At 45.3% G+C, this 21,906-nt stretch overlaps 1 protein-coding gene across 2 annotated transcripts in view; it reads left to right on the plus strand.

The window, feature by feature from the left end:
* The window catches only part of Nelf-E (negative elongation factor E), a 585,662-nt gene that overhangs the window by 181,715 nt on the left and 382,041 nt on the right, over window positions 1-21,906 (plus strand). The window contains exon 5 of one of the 2 annotated variants that reach the window (XM_068373903.1): window positions 202-256. The exons of the other annotated variant lie outside the window; for it this stretch is intronic. Coding sequence (XP_068230004.1) covers window positions 202-256 — 55 coding nt within the window. The remainder of the gene's footprint in view (window positions 1-201; window positions 257-21,906) is intronic. 2 annotated transcript variants of the gene reach the window in all.

Raw genomic sequence — 21,906 nt, forward strand, 5'->3', positions numbered from 1 at the left:
TAGAATTCTGGAGACCTTCGGTTAATTCTCTGGGAGTATCACTGTGGCAAATATCCCTTAAAAAGGTACATAAAGGAACTTTCCATCAGGAAGACATGGCCGAGCCCAAATATTTCTTTTTTACTAATTTTGTTTTACTTGTTTGCCTTTTGAAAACTATACTGTATGCAGTACTTTAATAATAAACTTTAATACTTTCAGCTGTGGATTTGTAACATTTGATAAAGTGGAATCTGCAGAAAAAGCTATTTCAGATGTAAGTACATTACATGGCTTGGTTTTACAAATTTACCTACTTTCTTATATTATCCCAGAATGTTTGTATTGCAAGTAATGATAATGCAACAACCTCTTACCTCCAATTTTTCTCTCCACAAATTTTTAAAGTAATTCAAAATTTGTAAGTTCTCTTTCGTTCTCATCTTTCTATTTGTTGAATATTTTTAACTTATTATTTTTAAACAATATAAGAACATGTGCATTCCACAGTATTGAATTTATACATTAAAAAGTCCATGGATAAAAATAAGGTTTACTGTGTATGCCTTATGAATTTATGGAAGCAATTCATGTTATAAAATGAAAACTCCTTTGGACAGTAAAACATTTTTGTAAATTTAATAGAATTGTGTCAGGTTAGCTTAGGTTTGAATGGAAAAGATGGGCCTTAAATTAGATAGCCTTTAGATGTTTTCAGTACTGTATTGGTATATTGTAAAATTAAGGATTACTTGCTGTATAAAGGAGAAAAAGTATGATAATCTAAAGGATACTGTACCCCAAATACTGTAGTTATGATTTATATTCATTCCTGCAACTTGGCCTTTGGATCAATATCATATCAATAAGTGAGTAGAGGATTCAGATTCAATTTCCAATATATATAATTTTATGAAATTGTGTCTTGTTCTTGATAAGCTGTTTTACTTGTATTGTTTATTTTATTCAGAATCCTAGTGACACCAATGAAAAAGATGTGTTGTGCATTTCTTTTGCTGCAGATGACAGAAGATGGTATACATACAAAAACACAAGTATAATTTGTTCCGTCACTAAATACAAACCAATGCTATTTATAAGGAATGTTACTTTTGGCAATCCTGAAAGACGAGCCATTAGATTTTTAGCACGGGTTAACCACCCACCCACTAGTTAGGGGGTGGTGTAGTAGCTACCCCGCTCGCTCACACCTGGGCTGCGAACCCACTTTGCTTTCGAACGTTGCAGCTCTTCCTCATCACCAATTATTGACTTGTCATTACTAACTAATTGCTTTGTTTTCTTTTTCTTTTCAGTCTGTGTGTCCTGTCCTCTTGGCTGTCCTCATGTGGACCTGCCCAGGAACTGAGGGCCGCTCCTGCGGTACTTTTATGTCGTCCATTGATACGGACCTGCATCTGTTGTGTCATGCCTGAGTGAGGCAGCGTTGTGAACAGGACAACACCTGCCCTGAATGCTGGGAGTGGTCTGACTCTTAGTGGGAGAAATTTGGGCGCTGGCGTAAGAAGAAATCCAAAAGGGATTATTCGGCTTCGAAGTCTTCCTTGAAGTCGAAGAAAAGCAAGGCGGCCTCTTCCACCCCTGACCTTCCCCCAAAGCTCCTGGTCGGTCGTTTTCCCCCGGGGAATCATCGAAGAGAAGCATAGTCCAATTAACTCCAAGTCAGCCTCAGTTCTCGAGAGACGATGTTGCATTTTCTGATTTTTCATGCGTGGCCGTCCCTTGGTTTGACCAGCCCCTCTTCAAAGAAGGCGCTTTTTGAGCTTCTTCAACTCGGTGTGAAGAAGTAGCAAACTCCGACTTCCTCAGAGGTGAATTCCTTGTTATTACTGAATGTGGGCTTACGAGATTCTGAAGTATCGTCCGCTGTGTCTGCAGATGACTCCTGCCTTTTCTCTTTTGCCAGACTGTGCTTCCCCCTTGCTGAGCCGACTCTTCTGTCAGGGCAGAGCAAAGTCCGAGGCAGGTCTCTCCTGTGGGCAGGTATCTCTCTCGTCCTAGAGTGAGATCCCCCCCTAGAATCCCCGAGGTCTTCTAGACATCTTCCTGTTCCTGCTGAGCAGTCCTCCCCTTCGGAAGATCTTCGCTGACCTCGATGATCTAGAAGAGTGCGGGGTCCTCCTTGACGCTTCAGACGTTTTCCTTTCCCTCTGCCATGTGATCAATTAATAGTGTGGAAAGTGCGTAAGGTTCCTTGAATGTCGATGATTATCTTATCCTTACCTTCTAGGTTGCTGATGTGCCTTTCCACATTATTATTAAAAATGAAAGAATTAAAGTTTGACCTTTCAAACAGAAGCCCCTGCAATGTTTCAAGTGTTTCGAATTCGGACACCCTTCTTAAGTCTGTAAAAATTAAAAAATGTGTAGCATCTGTATCAGACCTTACCATGGAGACTGTACACTTGAGGCCAGCTGTTTGAACTAAAACTCAAACTGTAAATCCACTGTCAGGTGCTGTGAGATTTATAAGTTTGAAGAAGCTACCCTCAACAAATCCAGTGTAGAACACATGAGTGTGGGACATGCCAAAAGACTACTGAATAAACCAAACAGCTATTCAAGGGCATTAAAATCAAGAGAAAATATACCTCATATAGTGCTGCCAGTAATTCCAAGAAAGGAAATACCTTATCCAATGATAGTAAGGTTTTGCATGACAAGGTAAGTATATTGCCTTCTAAGACCTTGCCACGGTGTACTAAAACTGGGGCATTGCCCATTTCTGTACATCCTTCATCCCCCATTACCAACAATAATACTAACCTCTCTCAGGCCATGTCCTTGCCTGATTTGATGGAGGTTCCACTAGAAACCAAGTTACAGGTGCACCTGAGGTGGGGAAGGGGAAAAACCTGGTAGCTCACCACCTATTAATCGGAAAGGAGAGACCTCCATCTCTCTCACCCCCCTTCCATAAAGAATATTAGAGTTATGAAATCAAATCAATATGATGATTTTGATCAACCAGAAGACAATTTAAATAAATTAGAAATTAAAGTTGAGGTCCACCATCCCCATCAACAATTAGATCAAAAGGACAAAAAGAAATCCACAAACACAAAACCCAATTTATCAAGACCCTCTCTAATAAAACCACCGGGAAATAGTGCTAGATCAAAAATTGCTTATGGGAAGACTTCATCCAAAAGTTTTTCCAAAAAATAAACCATAATTTTTTCCTCCATTTTGCAATGGAATTGTCAGGGTTTAATGGCCAAATAGGAAAAACTTAAGCTCTTAATTCATGAGCATTCCCCCATAATTATATGTCTACAAGAGAGCAAGCTTGATGCTAATACCCCTTGTCCTCGTGAATATATTATCTATAGGACGTCATATGATCACCGAGTAGGGAGCCATGGCTGAAGTCTCATGGACGTTCGTCGTGATGTTCCCCAAATATCTTTGTATATCCGTACACCTCTGCAGGCAGTGGTTGTACAGATTGATATAAAGAGAAATCATACAATCTACTCTGTACTTGCCTCCAAATTGATAACCTATCTCATGATAATTTAGTAAAGGGTAGTCAACATCTCCCTCAACCTTTTCTTTTACTTGGAGATTTGAATGGTAGACATCCTATGTGGGGTGATGTTTTAGCAAAAACCAGGGGCAATATTATATCATCAATTGTGGAAAATGAGGATGCGGAACTCCTTAGTATAGGAGAGCCCACACACTTCCATGTTCAGACAGGTACCTTGTCATACATTGACCTTTCAATTGCAAGCTTCAACTGCCATCTTGATTTTGATTGGAGGATTGATTGATTTAAAGTTTTCAGGCATCCTGACATCTAAGGTCATTGACGCCGGTTGATTGGAGGACATTAGATGATTGGCATACTAGTGAACATGCATCAATCCTTATAAACACCAACAATGGTCCACCTTTACAAAGATCGCCACAATGGAATCTTAGACAAGGCGAACTTGGTCAAATTTCATGAGCTAAGTGAAATCGAGGGGAGTACAGAACAGTGTGAAAGTATTGATGATGCCATACACTTACTGAATGGAACTAGCCATGCAGCAGGGATCAATTCGATTCCCAAAACTACAAGATTATTCAAATGCCGACCAGTCCCATGGTGGTCTTCAGAATTAACTGTCTTGTACAGAGCCACCAGAAAATCTTTGACTAGATTGCGTAGATGCCGTACAGAGGAGAAATTGAGGAAACTCCTCTTTTCCTCTTCAAAGGGGTAGAGGAAGCCATGGTTCTGTGTCGCGAGTCCAGAGCTATAGGCTACTCTGACGAGTGGCCGGACAGGGCAGGATTGAATGCCTGTGTTACGACTCTGACGTTTCCCTTCTCCAGAAGGGCGCGCTGAAATGCGTTTGTGGGGAGGGGAATGAGGCGACGGTGACCTGGCCAGGCGAGAGCTGGCGCGCTGGCAAGTGTTGGCGCACGCATGCGGGCACGTGTTGGCGCGTGCGTACGGATGATTGCCGGCGCGCATGTCCTGGTGCGTGCGCGCATGAGAGACCTGCCACGCAGGAGAGCACATAGGCGTGCGATGGCACATGCGCGCAGGAGAGTGATGGCGTGGCGGTGAGTGCTGGCGCGCAGGAGAATATTGGCGCGCAGGAACTCGTTGACATGCAGGTGAGTGCTGGCGCGCGGGAGCGCGCTGGTGCACAGGAAAGATTTGGCGCGCAGGAGAGCGCTGGTGTGTAGGTGAGTGTTGGCGCGTGGGAGAGTGCTGGCGCGCAGGAGAGCGTTGGCGCGCAGGAGAGCACTGGCACGCAGGAAGCGCTGGCGCGTAGGAGATCGTGGGCGTGTAGGAGATTGCTGACGCGCATGAGAGCGCTGGTGCACAGGAGATTGTGGGCGACCCTGGGCATGTGAGCGCAGGGCACGCAGGCGACCATGGGCATGTGAGCGCAGGGCACGCAGGCGACCATGGGCACGTGGGCGCGCAGGAGAGCGCTGATGCACAGGAAAGCGTTGATGCCTAGGCGCATGATGTAGCTGCCGTCTATGAGGGCGAGCAGCGTAGGGGCGCGCCAAAGCGCAGTAGAGCGCTGACGCGCAGTAGAGCGCATCTGTTGATGACAAGCTGCTTGTGAGTGCTGATGTCCTGTAGGTTGGCGAGCTGCAGTGCGATGGCACGCAGCTGCACACTTTGGTAGAGCCTCAAGAGGCTTTACCGGGAACAGGAACAGTGATGGAAGGTTGGCAGGTCTGAAGGGTGGATGGTCAGGAACTAGTAGCAAGTGCAGTGACAGTCAAAGGTCAGATGACTGCAGCGGAGGCTCCTCTGCAGGGGACGGCTGTGACGACGAAGCAGACGAACTAAAGAGGCGCCTCTTCACCGGTGGTGAAGGGAGACCTCTACGGCGAAGTGGAGGGCTAGCTTTTCAACGAAGGCGCCCTCTAGGGGCTGTTGGATCAGCAAGCTGATCGTGCGCCGCAGCAGTCCTCCGAAGAGGAGTCTCTTTGAGTGAACTCCCCCGAGGGGAAGAAACACTCACAGGAGAGACAGACGTTGGACTTAGTTTCCCCCTCGAAGGATGTTCAGGAACGGGGGAAACTAAGTCGGCAGCAACCGCTGGAGAGTCTGGAGGGGCAGAGGAGTCGGATGACATCAAATGTGACACCTCTGACACTACAACATTGACGAGGGCCAGAGGATCTACCTCTGACGGCAACGATGACTGCTGAGCAGAAGCACCCATAGGGATGAACTGCAGCATAGCTTCCTTGGAGGGCGGACCCGAGAACCCCAAGGACAACCAAATCTGCAATAAAGGGGTTAGTGACAAGGCCTCACCCCAGGGAGAGGTGGGGCCGCTTCACTAGGGGAAGCAACACCATCTCTCGAGGACCGGGGTTGGCCGACATTAACTTGGTCTACGCTACTACTCGACGGTCTGTCATAAGAGGCCGAACGAGTAGGAGCTTTGGAGGAGGGTCAGGAGACGGAAGAGGAGACCTTGGGTTTTCCTCCCTTCGAAGGAACCTTCAAAGGAGAAATATCCCGCTTAGACTTCTGCTTCCGCCGTCGCCCAAACCTCTCCAACTGTCAGGAAGACCATTCCCTACACTCATTACACTTATTTACACTATCACACCATTGACCTCAGCATATAGGATGATCTGCCTCCACCGCCGACATAAAAGTTCCACAAGGGGGGCCGGAGAGTACAGGGCAGGTGCGCATGGTCACAGAAGTCAACTTCCCAATCACACATTAGAGAAAAGAAAAAAGCAAAACAACAGATTAATGGCTGCCAAATAAGGCGACGTCCGTTCACCATCTGAGTCGAGAGCAAAGTGAGCTCAATCACAGGTGTGTGAGGGGGAGGAGGGGCGGTAGCAAGCTACCCTCCCCTACCCACGCTAACTAGTGGTATGGGTAGTTAACACCCGCTAAATTTTAATGGCTCGTCATTTCAACTACGCCAAAAGCAATACCCATATTAAATAGCGTGGTTTGTGTTCCAGTTACGGAACAAACAAAATTTTGACGTCAATGTCAGTGCCGGAAAGATCAACCACAGAGAGAGGTAATGACATGGGGTAGAATGTCCATTATAAGTATCTAAAATTAATAACTAAGTAAATGATGCTACTCAATCTAAAAATCTCAGAGGCTAGGAAACGGCAGAACAATAATGTCAGCGCAGCAACATTTTGAGCTCACCCTTCGCAAAGGAGAACTCGAAAGAACTGCAAGTACCCAGCATGAGAAATCTCGAACGAATGTATCATGGCGGACAAAGGGATACGCTGTCGAAAGATAGGCTAGGCCTGGATGCAGCAAGTCAAAGGAGAAATCCCAAAGGCTAAAAGGAACGGCAGTACAGAAAGTCAGAGTACCAACTAAATGAGATCACCCTTCACAGAGTGATCTCATTTAGGGGAGCTCCAAAATCTGTGCATACCTAGCCTGAGAAATCACAATTGATTGCAGCACAATGGCCAAGAGCCTAAATGGTCTAAAATACCAAAAAATCGAAAACAAGTGGATAAAATAACTCGGAAAACTAGTATAACTGAGGTAAAAAAAACCCTAAGAGAAAAGCCACTATCAACGAATCCGGTAAGACAGACCTAAACGACATCGGCGAGTCCGTCTTCAACTGAAAAGTTACCGCTCTTTAGACTAGGCTACCTGAAACTGACACGCACCAACAAAAACATAAAATACAATAATGCAATGTAAATGCAAACATAAAATGGAGCCCAAAAGCATTGCAATGTTAAACAAATACTAGCTAACGTGAAACTTACACAATAAATAAAGTGAACACGAAAAATAAGGGCGATCAGGTACGTAACAAGAACCCCAAGCCACCTTGACTCGGAGCGCTACGGCTCCCTCATCGTAAAAGCTAAATAACTTTCCTCGAAGGAATCCAAAACATTTACAGCTAAAGCAAACTGCAAAGAAAGGTTGGTACTCAACTTAGACGATGAAAAGGAAGCCATCATATGAAGAAAATCTTCAAAAGAAGCTGAGAAAGAGGGCACAACGAAACAACAACAACAGTAGATCTAAGCTGCAAACAAAGGAATAGGGCGCCAGAGACGTATGGGGTACCGTAAGGTGAGAGGATATGTAACGGCTCCTCACTTATCCTTCCCCTTAGTGGATTAGACTGGGTAAAGTCTATTGGGGGTGCAGATATCTATGGTTATCTTTGGATACGTCCCTGATTATACACGATATCTTCGGAAAGTCATCCCGGGGGTTGGAACCATGTGATACCTGACGGTAATTCTCTTGTAATATCACACGCAGAAATATTATACCGTAGGAAGCTGCCGAAAGGAACTTCCATCAGTACGACATGGTTCGAGCCCAAAAATGTAACCAAACAATATTTACTTTACCTTTTATTAACTTAATTTCATATTAAATAATCTATTTAAGGAAAAATTCCATATCAACAATGAAATCTACTTTTAACTATGAGAGTCCAACTGAAAAAATTTAAACAGAATTGTGGTTACATTCTCGGCAATCTTTATCTTTCTCCAACCTTTCGATAATTTTAATGGTAGTGGTAATGATGGTATATTAAAGCATTACTTTTGTCTAGTACTGTATATATAAAAGCTTCATTTTTTCCCTGTGGGTGTTCAAGGTTTTCACATGTAGTCTGGGTTCGTTTATCGGCAGTGAATAGCCTAACTTTCAGTAACGAGTCGGCAATATTTTCCCTCATATATTGTAAACAGTATAGATTTGCTTAACAAAGACTTCTTTTGTATAGTGCATGGTATATGAAAACTCTCTCTCTCTCTCTCTCTCTCTCTCTCTCTCTCTCTCTCTCTCTCTCTCTCTCTCTCTCTCTCTCTCTCTCTCTCTGTATGTAACAAATAACAGATTTTGAAGCAAAGCAAAAAATCTATTTTTAGGTGAGATAGCCATGTCATCCTGATGGAAGGTTCCTTTAGGCAGCTTTCTAAGGGATATTTAGCTACAGTGATACTCCCAGAGATTTGACCATAGGTCTCCAGAATTCTAACTTCTTCTGCCAGTATCCTTAAGAAAATTCTTAAGGATATCGCATAATATCAGGGGACGTATTTCTTGATACGACACACATGGCAATCTTCACCCCAATAGAGTTTTCGCTCTGAGGGGGAAGAGTGGCGAAAATGAAGGGGATCCGTCATCCAGGTTACCTGGTGGATCCCCTTCCCGTACTACTACAGAGCCACTCATGGCAACTCATTCCTTGTTGCAATCAAGCATGGATGGCTACAGATAGAGTAGTTTTGGGTGGGGATTTGTTACATATGTATACTCCTTTTCTAGAAAAGGAGGGCGGGTCTATCAGGACAACATGGCTATCTCACCCAAAAAAAGATCTTTCGCTTTGCTTCAAAATCAGTTTTTTGGGCTCAAGCCATGTCATCCTGATGGAAGGTTCCTATTGGTAGCTTTCTAAGGGATATTTGGCTACAGTGATATTCCCAGAGAATTGACCTTTAGGTCTCCAGAATTCTAACTCCTGGCGCAAATATCCTTAAAATTTCTCTTAAGGATATCGCATAATATCAGGGCACGTATATCTTAATACGACACATAGAAATCTTCACCCGAATAGCGTTTTCGTTTTGAAGGGGAAGAGTGGCAAAAAACAGAAGGGGAGCCGTTATCAAGGTTACCCTTCCTCCCATACTACTACGAGTATCCAAGATGGCGCTCATTCCTATTTCTGTAGTGCTTTCGCACGGTGGTTTTCCCTGTTGATCTAACATTTGTGATCGTTATTGAGGGGATTTATAATGCAATCTCCAGCTTCTTCTTCCTCTGGAAAGTTGAGTATTTATTCTTTACAGTGTATAATTTTTAGCTCCTGCTTCACAATGAAATTAGTTTAATTTAATGTGTTATGGAGCTTGGCCGGTCACCGGAGGTGCCATGGGCGCTGTCATTCGTTATGTATGTGTTATTTAGTCAGCAGAACGACATTCCCAGTTGTAATAGCATTAATAAATTATGAAAGCTATTTAGGCACAATTATACTAGTAAAGATATATATATGCATACAAATTTCCTCTTCCTTATGTCGATCGTATACGTTAGAGTTTTGGCAAGATCTCGCCTCACGCTAGGCTACCTAACCCATGCGCTTTAGTATACTTTCATACATTATCCTCGTTTACCCTCGTGTATCATTTTATCAATTCAACGGGAAATAGTATATCTCCCAGAATTAGTTATATAACTCGATACTCGTCTCCTGTGGAGATTTAAGGGTAATCCCTCCTTCCCTCTGTGCCGCCATAGGCGACAACCCTATCATGGTCTTGCCATAGAGTAGGTCACTCTGGCTTGACTAGGCTAGTGTTTTCTGTCTCCCACCCTTGCCGGCGAGTATCCCGGCGTGGGTTCTCAACAGAACCTCAGAGTATTCAGTCTTTCTACCGGCGGCCGGGCAGCAGGGTGAGTAGTCACTCCCCTGCCGGCTTAGAGCTGTTTGCATAGGAGGCTAAGCCTCCCTAGGCCGCACTTGAAGTGATAGTATGATGCCGCCACCTTCTCCCCTGCGGTTTAGAAGAATAGTCCTGTTTCGGCAGACCCTAGGCTTAAGAATAGTTATTCTTCTGCCGCCTAGGATGGCGCCGATACTGAAACAAAGTTTCACCCTTGTGTGGAAGTGGCAGCAATCCTGCCGCCTTCTTCTACACTGGATACAGGACCCTTTTCCCTGCCCCTCTCTGTCCTTTAGCGATGGCCTTAGTATCGCAATCCTGTGGCCGTTGTCCTACAATCTCACCGCTTGCCGAGTATATTGTGGTGCCGGCCAGGCTCCTACATAACCACCTGTATAGTCACTCAGTCTTTCCCTTATGGACGCAAAGCTCCGGGAAAGGTTGTGGTGACGACTGCCGGTGGGAGACCCCTAAACCGCTGAGTGTTCTTCAGTCCTCCCGGCCGCGACTGGCGACAGATTTCTGGCTGGATGGAAGCTTAGATGATGCATTCTCCCCTTCCATTTGAACCCTCATTCTGTAGGAAGGCAGTAAGATATAGTACTTACACCCTTATTTATTGTAAACATACAATTTAATAAGGTAGCCCTTCACTACATGCTTTCTCTCTCTCTGTCAGCTAGTGCCGCCAGGTAATACTGCCGGCTGGACCGGTGCTGTTAGGTACTAACTGCCGGCTGGACCGTGCCGCCAGGTACTACCCATGCCGGCCGGACCGTGCCGCCAGGTGCTAGCCTACCTGGCAACATGCCGGCTGAACTACAGTATATGATTATACAGTAGCCAGTATATTTGTAGTATGGTATATACTGCAGACAGAAAACTATAGTATATATTATACAGTAGTTATTTTCCAACATACCTTGTGTATCCTGGCACAGTGTATTGTTGAGACCAATCCTATATTGAAAGAAGAGATTTCCTTCAATACACTGATAGTTAATCAGTTAACAACATACCCCGCAATATTAAAGAATTAAAGAAGGGTCAGTGTTAGTATACACTTATTCTATCCCTAGAGGTTAGAACCCTTCTCTCTGAGTTTGCCTTGATAAGGAATCTCTATAACTTTAATTTTGGGGGCGGTCACAGCAATTGGCTAGACAGGAGACACAAGTATGTGTCTTTCCTATTTCCCTTCTAGCTTACTATCCTAAGCTATAATGGTTAAAATATTAATATTTTGCATAAATTGTTTATCAGGTGAGATAAACGACCGCATACTCATTTTAATTTCCTTTCTTTACAGGAGGACCAAATGAAATGCGATGTGATCTTCTGTAACCACAGGAGTAGGAGCTTCTGTGGTCACAAAGCGTGCAGGTCTCATGCCCCCTGCACCATCACTACCGAAACCCTGCGGTACTGGGACCCCCAAAACTGCAGCATCTGCCGGATGTCAATGAGGCATTGCAAGGCATGGACATCCACCAGGAGGAAAGGATGTCTGAAGTGTCCACGGACACTGAAAAGGATCTGTTGCAAGATGATCCCGAGGAGGAGTCTACTCTACCTCCGGAAGAAGAAGACGATATCGAGTCAGAGTCCCTTCCGTCAGTGCCGTTACCCTCAACATCCTCTACTTCTACCCCTCCATCAGGTGACATGAGCCAGCAACTGGCCCATCATTCGGCCCTCATGGAGAGTATTCGCAAGCAAGGCGAAGCTAGGGAAGCGAAACTTGAGAAAGAGCTCTGTAAAGCTCGACTCACCGCCTCCCGAGGGTCATACAAGTAACCCAGAGTCCAAGACCCCCCATCCTGCTCCGAAATCAATCCCTGGAGGTATACGGAGTTTATGCCAATTACCAACGGCAAACTCTACATATCGGAGAAGATGGGAGCCATCCCCTTAAACGACATCCAGTTCTGGCCAAGCTTTAATGCTTACCCAGACTGCTTCATTTGATTGAAGCAGGAGCCAGCATCAAAAGAGGAAATGGAACCCAAGGAGGTCATGGTATTTGACCAAGACAAGGCACAGGCTCTCTTGTCCAGTAGCCTGAAAAAGGTGGGCTACACGAACTCGAAAGTGTCCGCCTTGGGCAAGAAGCATCCTACCTTTCTTGCTCCTGCTTCAATAGCCTTCCCTTTTACATCGAAGGCTTTTAAAGCTGTTGCCAAGGCAGTGGAGGCAGGTAAATCTTGCCCTACACCAGAGGAGTTTAGATCTCTGTCGTTAGCCCTGCCCATGAAGGATAAGGAATGGACTGAAGTCCACCTAACCTTCTCAGTGAGGAAGTTGGATGCAGATATCGAGGGACGACAGTTCAGCGAAAATCTCCTGAAACTGTCAGACTTTCTCTTGCGTAGGGAGCAAGAGACAAAGGAGAGATTTGCAGCATCACTATCCCTACAGAACTGCATGGAGATGTGTGCAGGCCAAAAAAGCCCCCCAGACATAAACATGGTCATGGCCAAAATGCATATGGCCACCTTAGTAAAGGACCTGTACAGCTTTATGAGGGCCAGGAGAGCATGTAGAGAGTTCGTGTTTGCTGCAGCAACAGTGAAACACGAACCCAGGAAGCTGATATCTTCCAATATCTGGGGTAAAGACCTCTTCCCAAATGAAGTGGTCAAGGAGGTAGTTGATAGAGCCGCCACGAAGAATAGGAACCTTCTCCAGAAGTGGGGCATCTCATCAAAACGGAATTCTTCCCCAGATGTGGGTCCCCAACCTACAAAGAAGACTAAGAAGCCCAGACTACCTTCTCAGCCTGCCCAACAACATCCCACAGTCACCATGACTGTGGTGCTCCAAGTGGTTGCTCAACCACAAACCCCATTCCAAGTGGTGCCTCAGCAGCTGGTTTCCTAGTCACCAGCATTCAATCCTGCATTTGAGAGGCAAGCCACTACCTTTCGTGCAAAAGGTAGAGGCTCCAGACGGGGCTCCTCAAGACGCCCCTCACGAGGTAAGGGAGGACGCGGTCAGGGAGGTAAATCCTCCGGACAATCGAAGCAATGAGATGCTTCAAGTAGGAGGGAGACTCCAACACTTTCAGGATCGTTGGACCTTTGATCCTTGGGCCCACAGCCTAATCAAGAATGGAATTGGATGGAGCTGGAGCAAGCCTCCACCATCATTTCCTCAGTTCTTCCAACACTCGACCCCTTCACTGGAAGAATATACCCTAGAACTCTCAAGAAAATGGGTAATAAGGAGAGCAAAGTCCATCAAATTCCAGGGAAGGCTGTTTTGTGTTCCCAAGAAGGACTCACACAAACTCAGGGTCATTCTGGATTTGTCGCCACTCAACAAGTTCATTGAGAACAAGAAGTTCAGGATGTTAACCCTTCAGCACATAAGGACCCTGTTACCAAAAGGGGCGTACACAGTCTCAATAGACCTGGCAGATGCTTACTGGCATCTCCCAGTCAGTCGCCCCCTCCCCTCCTACCTAGGATTCAAGCTACAGAAGAAAAAGAATGTCTTCAGAGCCATGCCCTTCGGACTAAACATAGCCCCAAGGATCTTTACGAAACTTGCAGACGCAGTCGTTCAACAACTACGCCTAGAAGGTGTTCAGGTAGCAGCGTACCTGGACGACTGGCTGGTGTGGGCAGCATCCAGGACGGCTTGTCTGCAAGCATCCAAGAAAGTGATCCAGTTCCTGGAACATCTGGGATTCAAGATCAACTTCAAGAAGTCTCGACTCTCTCCAGCTCAGGAGTTTCAATGGCTGGGAATCCATTAGAGCTTGAAGTCACACCACCTCTCCATTCCCCCAGGGAAGAAGAGAGAGTTTGCGGGGTCTGTCGAGAGAATACTGAAATCCGACAGGATCTCAAGACGCCAACAGAAAAGAGTACTGGGCTCTCTCCAGTTCGCAGCAGTAACAAACCCAGTGCTAAGAGCACAGCTGAAAGATGCATCAGGAGTCTGGAGAAGATACACATCAAACGCTCGAGGAGATCTAAAAAGACCGATACCGTCCTTACTACGATCACTTCTCAAGCCATGGTCGAAGGCCAAGAACCTAAAGAGGACTGTACCCTTGCAACCACCTCCACCATTGGTGACAATCCCCACGGATGCCTCGACGGAAGGATGGGGAGGTCACTCCCATCAAAAGAAAGTCCAAGGGACTTGGTCTTCTCTGTTCAAGACCTTTCACATCAACATTTTGGAGGCCATGGCAGTCCTCTTGATGTTGAAAAAACTCTCCCCTCACAGATCAGCCCACATCAGGCTGATCTTGCACAGCGAAGTGATAAAGAGATGTCTGAACCGAAAAGGCTTGAGATCGCCGCACATCAACCATGTGATATTAGCCATCTTCCATCTAGCGGAAAAGAACAGATGGCACTTATCAGCAGTTCACCTTCAAGGGTTCTGCAACGTGACAGTGGACGCTCTATCCAGGCTCAAGCCGATAGAGTCAGAGTGGTCCCTAGACGCAGACTCATTCTCCTTCATCTTGCAACAAGTCCCGGAACTGCAGATCGACCTCTTCGCCACGAGCGACAACAAGAAACTACCTCGATATGTAGCCCCATACAAGGACCAACTAGCGGAGGCGACGGACTCCATGTCCCTCGATTGGAACAAATGGACCCAGATTTACCTGTTCTCTCCGACCAATCTCCTGCTGAAGGTCCTCAACAAGGTGAGATCCTTCCAAGGAACGGCAGCTCTAGTGGCTTACAAGTGGCCTAAGAGCAACTGGTTCCCTCTGATAATGGAACTGAGGCCGAGGCTGGTTCCTCTACCGAACCAAGCACTATCTCAATGGGTTCAGAAGTCGACTGTCTTCGCTTCATCACAGAGAACCCAAAACCTTCATCTCATGATTTTCTCGCCTTGGTGGTTAAGAAAAGATTTGGGATCTCAAAAGGCAGTATAGACTTCTTAGAAGAATACAAGTCTAAGTCAACTAGAAGACAGTATGAATCGTCTTGGAAAAAGTGGGTTGCTTTCATTAAAGCAAAAGGACCGAAAGAAATCTCAATAGACTTTTGTCTGCCCTTCTTTATCCACCTTCATGAACAAGGTCTGGCAGCCAACACGATAACTATGTGTAAGTCGACCCTGACTAGACCTCTTCTATATGCCTTTCAAGTGGACCTGATGAACGAAAACTTTAACAAGATCCCGAAGGCATGTACTAGACTTAGGCCTGCAGCTCCTCCGAAGCCCATTTCATGGTCCTTGGACAAGGTCCTATATTATGCTTCAAAAGTGAACAATGAAGATTATTCTCTTAAGGATCTAACCCAAAAGGTTTTTTCCTGTTTGCTATAGCCTCTGGGGCTAGAGTTAGTGAAATAGTGGCCCTATCCAGAAACAAGTGCCATATTCAGTTCACAGAAGTGTGAGAACTGAATCTTTTTCCTGATCCAACCTTTCTGGCCAAAGACAAGCTACCCAATAAGAGATGGGGTCCCTGGAGAATCTGCCCTCTGAAGGAAGATGTCTCTCTGTGTCCAGTTGAATGTCTAAAGGTCTATCTTCGAAGAACTTCAGACTTCAGGGGAGGACAGCTCTTTAAAGGAGAAACTTCAGGATCAAACTTATCCCTAAAACAACTGAGGGCGAAGCTCATATACTTCATTCGCAGAGCGGATCCTGACAGTACACCCGCAGGTCATGATCCAAGGAAAGTTGCTTCATCACTGAACTTTTTTCAGTATCCATATACTGAAATAAGTTGAGTGTCTTCGCTCATAAACTGGATGGAAATCATCCAGTGTTCTATAAACATTATGCGAAGCAAGTGCACGAACTGAAGCATTACGTGGTGGCAGCAGGTAGTGTTTTAAAACCTGTCGTCTAGTACTGCGATGAACAGTGAATTGATTGGGACGATCAATTAGGGTGAAAAGGTGTTGACACCTTCCAGTGCAACACTTTTTAAGTGGGTGTCACCATGGTGACACTAAAGACTGTTCAAAATTTCATGTGTAGAATTATACAGATAACACTTGTGCCGTGTGTACTTGTACAGTGTTGATAGTATACAATATTTACAGAAAATTATATTGGAAAATTTTATCAAAATTTTCAAATCTCATAGTGGCACTAATCATTTCTTCCCTTTCAGGTAGAAAACTTTCTGTATAAAGTTGCATGTGTAATTCTTTTAATGTTACTATTCTTTTTCTATTCATTTATTGTAAATAAATGTCTAGTAAAGTGTAATTGCATCTTATTTCGCCCCACCGTTAGAACAATAAAGAATAGCCAGAGTTCTTTTACTTACTTATCTAAGTAAACCTCACATTATTGTATGCTTACAAACTATGAATAGAGTTGATACTTATTGTTCCAACAACATATACAAACCGAGAGACTCTTGTATATCTAGTTGATACTTATGTTTGTTCTTACAATATATGCAAACCTTGAGACCCTTTTTCTACTGTCTAGTATGACTCTTCCCTGCAGGGGGCAAGAAGCCCTAACATGGTACATGATTAGAGGTAATGACGTATAACGGTAACGTCATATGTCTCAATGGTCCAGATGACCATAGAAAAAATTGTCCCAAGGTTAAGGCACCTACGAAAATCCACAGATACAGTACTTTCTGGTAATTCTCTGGTAAACTTCCATCAGGACAACATGGCTTGAGCCCAAAAAACGTATTTTGAAGCGATGCGAAAAATCTATTTTTGGGTGAGATGGCCATGTCGTCCTGATGGACCCGCACTGCTTTTCCATAGAAAAGGCTTAGGCAAAATCCCTCCCGAAACTACTATATCTGTAGCACCATGCTCAATGCTACAAGGAATGAGCGCCATCTTAGATACTCATAGTAGTACGGGAGGAAGGGTAACCTTGATAATGGTTCCCCTTCTGTTTTTCGCCACTCTTCCCCCTCGAAAAGAAAACGCTATTCGGGGTGAAGATTGCTATGTGTCGTATCAAGATATACGTCCCCTGATTTTATGGGATATCCTTAAGAGAAATTTTAAGGATATTCGTGCCAGAAGTTAGAATTCTGGAGACCTAAAGGTTAATTCTCTGGGAATATCACAGTAGCCAAATATCCCTTAGAAAGCTACCAATAGGAACCTTCCATCAGGACGACATGGCCATCTCACCCAAAAATAGATTTTTCGCTTCGCTTCAAAATCCGTTTTTTGGGCTCAGCCATGTCGTCCTGAAGGAAGTTTACCAGAGAATTACTTGAAAGTACTATATCTGTAGGTTTGTATAAGTGCCTTTACCTTGAATCAGCTTCTATATGGTCACCCAGACCACATAAATATATGACAAAATCGTTATTCGTCATATCCGCTAAGTTTGGCACTAACTTAGGGCATCCTGCCCCCTAGAGGGAAACTGTCAACACTGACTATAGAAGTGAGAAGGTTTTGTATACATAAGAACAAAATGGAATTAACTTACCATAAGCATATTCACACGTACAAGATATTTCAAGTGTTTTATTTTAGGAAATAATTAAAAGACTCAGGCTAGTTTTATTCAGCTACTTGTGGGGCGAATAAGACGCGAATAAATTTCTAGTATTTTTTTGTATAGACCAACATAAATACAACAACAAATTTATCTAAAACAGAATCTTGTACAACATAACCAACATTCTTAAAGTACATATATATTTATCACCTGTAAGGGAAGAAATATATGTTAAAAAGGGCCACTCATAGATATTGCAAAATTATTAAGAAAATTTCACTGTAGATGTTGGATAAGTTCAAACACTGCGTACGAATGTACACACGGCACTGGTGTTATTCGTTAGATTCTACACCTATAAAGAACAGTCCAAGGAGCACCAGGGTGACTCTTAATAAAAGGTATTACACTTGAAGGTGTTAACCCCATTCCATCCATTCACTGTAAAGTCCCAAACAGTTCACTGTTCATCGCAGCACTAGACAACAGGTTTTATAACACTACCTGCTGCCACCACAAAGTGTTTGATTTCATGCACTTGCTTCGCATAATCTTTATAAAAGACTCTAGAGGAATTCCAACCTGTATATGAGTGGAGTCTATCAAAGTCCATAAGCTGAAAGAAGTTCAGCGAGGAAGCAATTTATCTCGGATCATGACCTGCGGGTGTACTGTCAGGATCCGCTCTGCAAATAAAGTAGGTGAGCTTCGCCCTCAGTTGTTTCAAGGATAAGTTTGATCCTGAGGTTTCACCTATGAAGAGCTGTCCTCCCTTGAAGTCTGAAGTTCTTCGAAGATAGACCTTTAGACACTCTACTGGACATAGAGAGAGACATCTTCCTTCAGAGGGCAGATTCTCCAAGGACCCCACCTTTTAGTGGGTAGCTCGTTTTTGGCGAGACAGGTAGGATCGGGAAAAAGATTCAGTTCTCCCTCTTCTGTGAACTGAATATGGCCCTCGTCTCTTGATAGGGCTACTATTTCACTCACTCTAGCCCCTGAGCCTATAGCGAACAAAAATATCACTTTTTGTGTTAGATCCTTTAGGGAGCAATCTGCATTGTTCAAGTTTGAAGCATAGTGCAAGACTTTGTCCAAAGACCATGAAATGTGCTTTGGAGGGGCTGCTGGTTTAAGTCTAGCGCATGCCTTCCAAATCTTGTTGAAGATTTCGTTCGACAGGTCCACATGGAAGGCGTATAGAAGAGGTCTAGTCAAAGCTGACTTACACGTAGTTATCGTGGTGGAAGCCAAGCCTTGTTCGGGAAGGTGGATGCAGAAGGACAGGCAGAAGTCTATCGAGATTTCTGTCGGCTTTTTTGCTTTAACAAAAGAGACCCAATTCTTCCAAGACGATTCATATTGTCTTCTGGTTGATTTAGACTTGTATTCTTCTATAAAGTCGATGCTGTCTTTCGAGATCCCAAACCTTTTCTTGACTGCTAAGGCAAGAAAATCATGAGATGAAGGTTTTGGGTTCTCAGTGATGAAGCGAAGATAGTCGACTTCTGAACCAGTTGGGATAGAACTGGGTTCGGTAGAGGAAACAGCCTCAGCTTCAGTTCTATCACCAGAGGGAACCAATTGGTCTTGGGCCACTTGGGGGCCACCACTACTGCTGTCCCCTTGAAGGATCTCAGCTTGTTGAGGACCTTCAGCAGGAGATTTGTTGGCAGGAACAGATAGATGTGAGTCCATCTGTTCCAATCGAGGGACATGGCGTCCATCGCTTCTGCCCGAGGGTCCTCGTATGGGGCTACGTATCGAGGTAGTTTCTTGTTGTCGCTCGTTGCGAAGAGGTCGATCTGCAATTCTGGGACTTTTTACAAGATGAAGGAGAACGAGTCTGCATCTAGGGACCTTTCTGACTCTATCGGCTTTCGCCTGGATAGAGCGTCCACCGTCACATTGCAGAACCCTTGTAGATGAACTGCTGATAAGTGCCATCTTTTCTTTCTTGCCAAGCGAAAATTGGGCAACATCACGTGGTTGATGTAGGGCGATCTCAAGCCTTGTCTGTTCAGACATCTCACTATCACTTCGCTGTCCAAGACCAGCTTGATGTAGGCTGATCTGTGAGGGGATAGCTTCTTCAACGTCAGGAGGACTGCCATGGCCTCCAAAATGTTGATGTGAAAGGTCTTGAACAGGGATGACCAGGTCCCTTGAGGTTTCCTTTGATGGAAATGACCTCCCCATCCTTCCGTTGAGGCATCTGTGTGGATGACTACTGATGGTTGAGGTGGTTGTAAGGGAATAGTCCTTGCTAGGCTCTTGACCTTCGACCACGGCCTCAGAAGTGATCGCAGTAAGGTCGGTGTCGGTCTCTGTTGATCTCTTCGAGCGTTTGATGCGTATCTTCTCCAGACTTCTGACGCATCTTTTAGCACTGGGTCTGTTACTGCTGCAAACTGGAGAGAGCCCAGTACTCTTTCCTGTTGGCGTCTTGAAATCCTGTTGGATTTCAGTAGTCTCTTGACAGAACCCGCGATCTCTCTCCTCTTCTTTGGTGGAATGGAGAGGCGGTGTGACTGCAAGTTCCAATGGATTCCCAACCATTGAAACTCTTGAGCTGGAGAGAGGCGAGACTTCTTGTAGTTGATCTTGAAGCCCAGATGTTTCAGGAACTGGATCACCTTTCTGGCTGCCTGCAGACAAGCAGTCTTGGATGCTGCCCACACCAGCCAGTCGTCCAGGTATGCAGCTACCTGAACGCTTCTAAGCGTAGCTGTTGCACGACTGTGTCTACAAGTTTTGTGAAAATACTTGGGGCTATGTTTAGTCCAAAGGGCATGGTTCTGAAGACATACTTTGTCTTCCGTAGCTTGAATCCTCGGTAGGAGGAGAGGGGGTGGCTGACTGGAAGGTGCCAGTAAGCATCTGCCAGGTCTATTGAGACTGTGTACGCCCCTTTTGGTAACAGGGTCCTTATGTGTTGTAGGGTTAACATCCTGAACTTGTTGTTCTCGATGAACTTGTTGAGTGGAGACAAGTCTAGAATGACTCTGAGTTTGTCCGAGTCCTTCTTGGGAACACAAAACAGCCTTCCCTGGAATTTGATGGACTTTGCTTTCCTTATAACCTTTTTGTTCAAGAGTTCTAAGGTATATTCTTCCAATAACGGGGTGGAGTGTTGGAAGAATTGAGGAAATGAAGGTGGAGATCTGTTCCATTTCCATCCTAGTCCATTCTTGATTAGGCTGTGGGCCCAGGGATCAAAGGTCCAACAATCCTGAAAGTGGAGAAGTCTTCCTCCTACCTGGAGCATCTCATTGCTTGGATGATCCGGAGGGTTTGCCACCCTGACCACGTCCTCCTCTACCTCGTGAGGGGTTTCTTGAGGAGCCTCGTCTAGAACCTCTACCTTTCAGGCGAAAGGTGGTGGTGTGCCTCTCAAAATCCAGGTTAAAGTCTGGTGACTGGGCTATCAGCTGTTGAGGCACCACCTGGAAAGTGGTTTGCGGCTGAGCAACCATTTAGGGCACCGTGGTCATGATTACCATGGGATGTTGCATATGTCGAGAAGGCAGTCTTGGCTTCTTCGTCTTCCTCTTAGGTTGGGGACCAGCATCAGGGGAAGATTTTCTCTTAGCAGAGATGCCCCACTTTTGGAGAAGATTCCTATTCTCCGTGGTGGATTTGGCGACTACCTCTTGGACTGCTTCCTTTGGGAAGAGGTCCTTGCCCCAGATACAGGAAGTGATAAATTTCCTGGGCTCGTGTTTGACCATTGCATCGGCAAACACAAACTCTCTGCAGGCCCTCCTTGCCTTCACAAAAGCGTGCAAGTCCTTAACCAGGGTAGCCATGTGCATCTTGACTAGGACTGTATACATGTCTGGGGTGCTTGCAATACCTGCACACATCTCCATGTAGTTCTGGAGGGACAGAGAGGTGGCTAGTCTCTCTTTTGTCTCCTGTTCTCTTCTCAGGAGAAAGTTCGATAGCTTTGGGAGGTTCTCACTGAACTGCTGTCCTGCGATGTCCGAGTCGAGCTTCGATACCGGGAAGGTTAGGTGGACCTCGTTCCAATCCTTCTCGCCCGTGGGCAAGGCCACAGACAATGGCCTACACTCCTCTAGCGTAGGACATGGTTTGCCTGCATCAACTGCCTTAAGCACACTGTGGAGAGCTTTCGACAAGAAGGGGAAAGCTCTGGATGAAGGAGCATGGAAGGTAAGGTGCTTCTTGCTCAACGCAGAAACTTTAGAGTTGGTATGGCCTGCCTTCTTCAGGCTACTCTTCAAGAGAGCCTGTGCCTTGTCGTGGTCAAAAACCATGACTTCCTTGGGTTCCGTCTCTTCCTTAGAAGCCGGCTCACTCTTCAGCTGTTAGAAACATTCCGGGTAAGCCGAAAGGTTTGGCCAGGATTGAATGTCGTCAAGGGGGATGGCCCCATCTCCTCCGAGATGTAGTTTCCCATTCATCATGGGCATGAACTCTGCATACCTCCAGGGATTGGTTTCGGAGCATGGTGGCAGGTCAGACACTTTGGGTCGCTTGTATGACCCACGAGAAGCAACTACACGTCTTCCTTCCCTGAATTCCTTCCTCATATCTACGTTTTCCTTACGT

Source organism: Palaemon carinicauda, chromosome 5 (genome assembly GCF_036898095.1).
Source record: "Palaemon carinicauda isolate YSFRI2023 chromosome 5, ASM3689809v2, whole genome shotgun sequence".
Taxonomy (NCBI): Eukaryota; Metazoa; Arthropoda; class Malacostraca; order Decapoda; family Palaemonidae; genus Palaemon; species Palaemon carinicauda.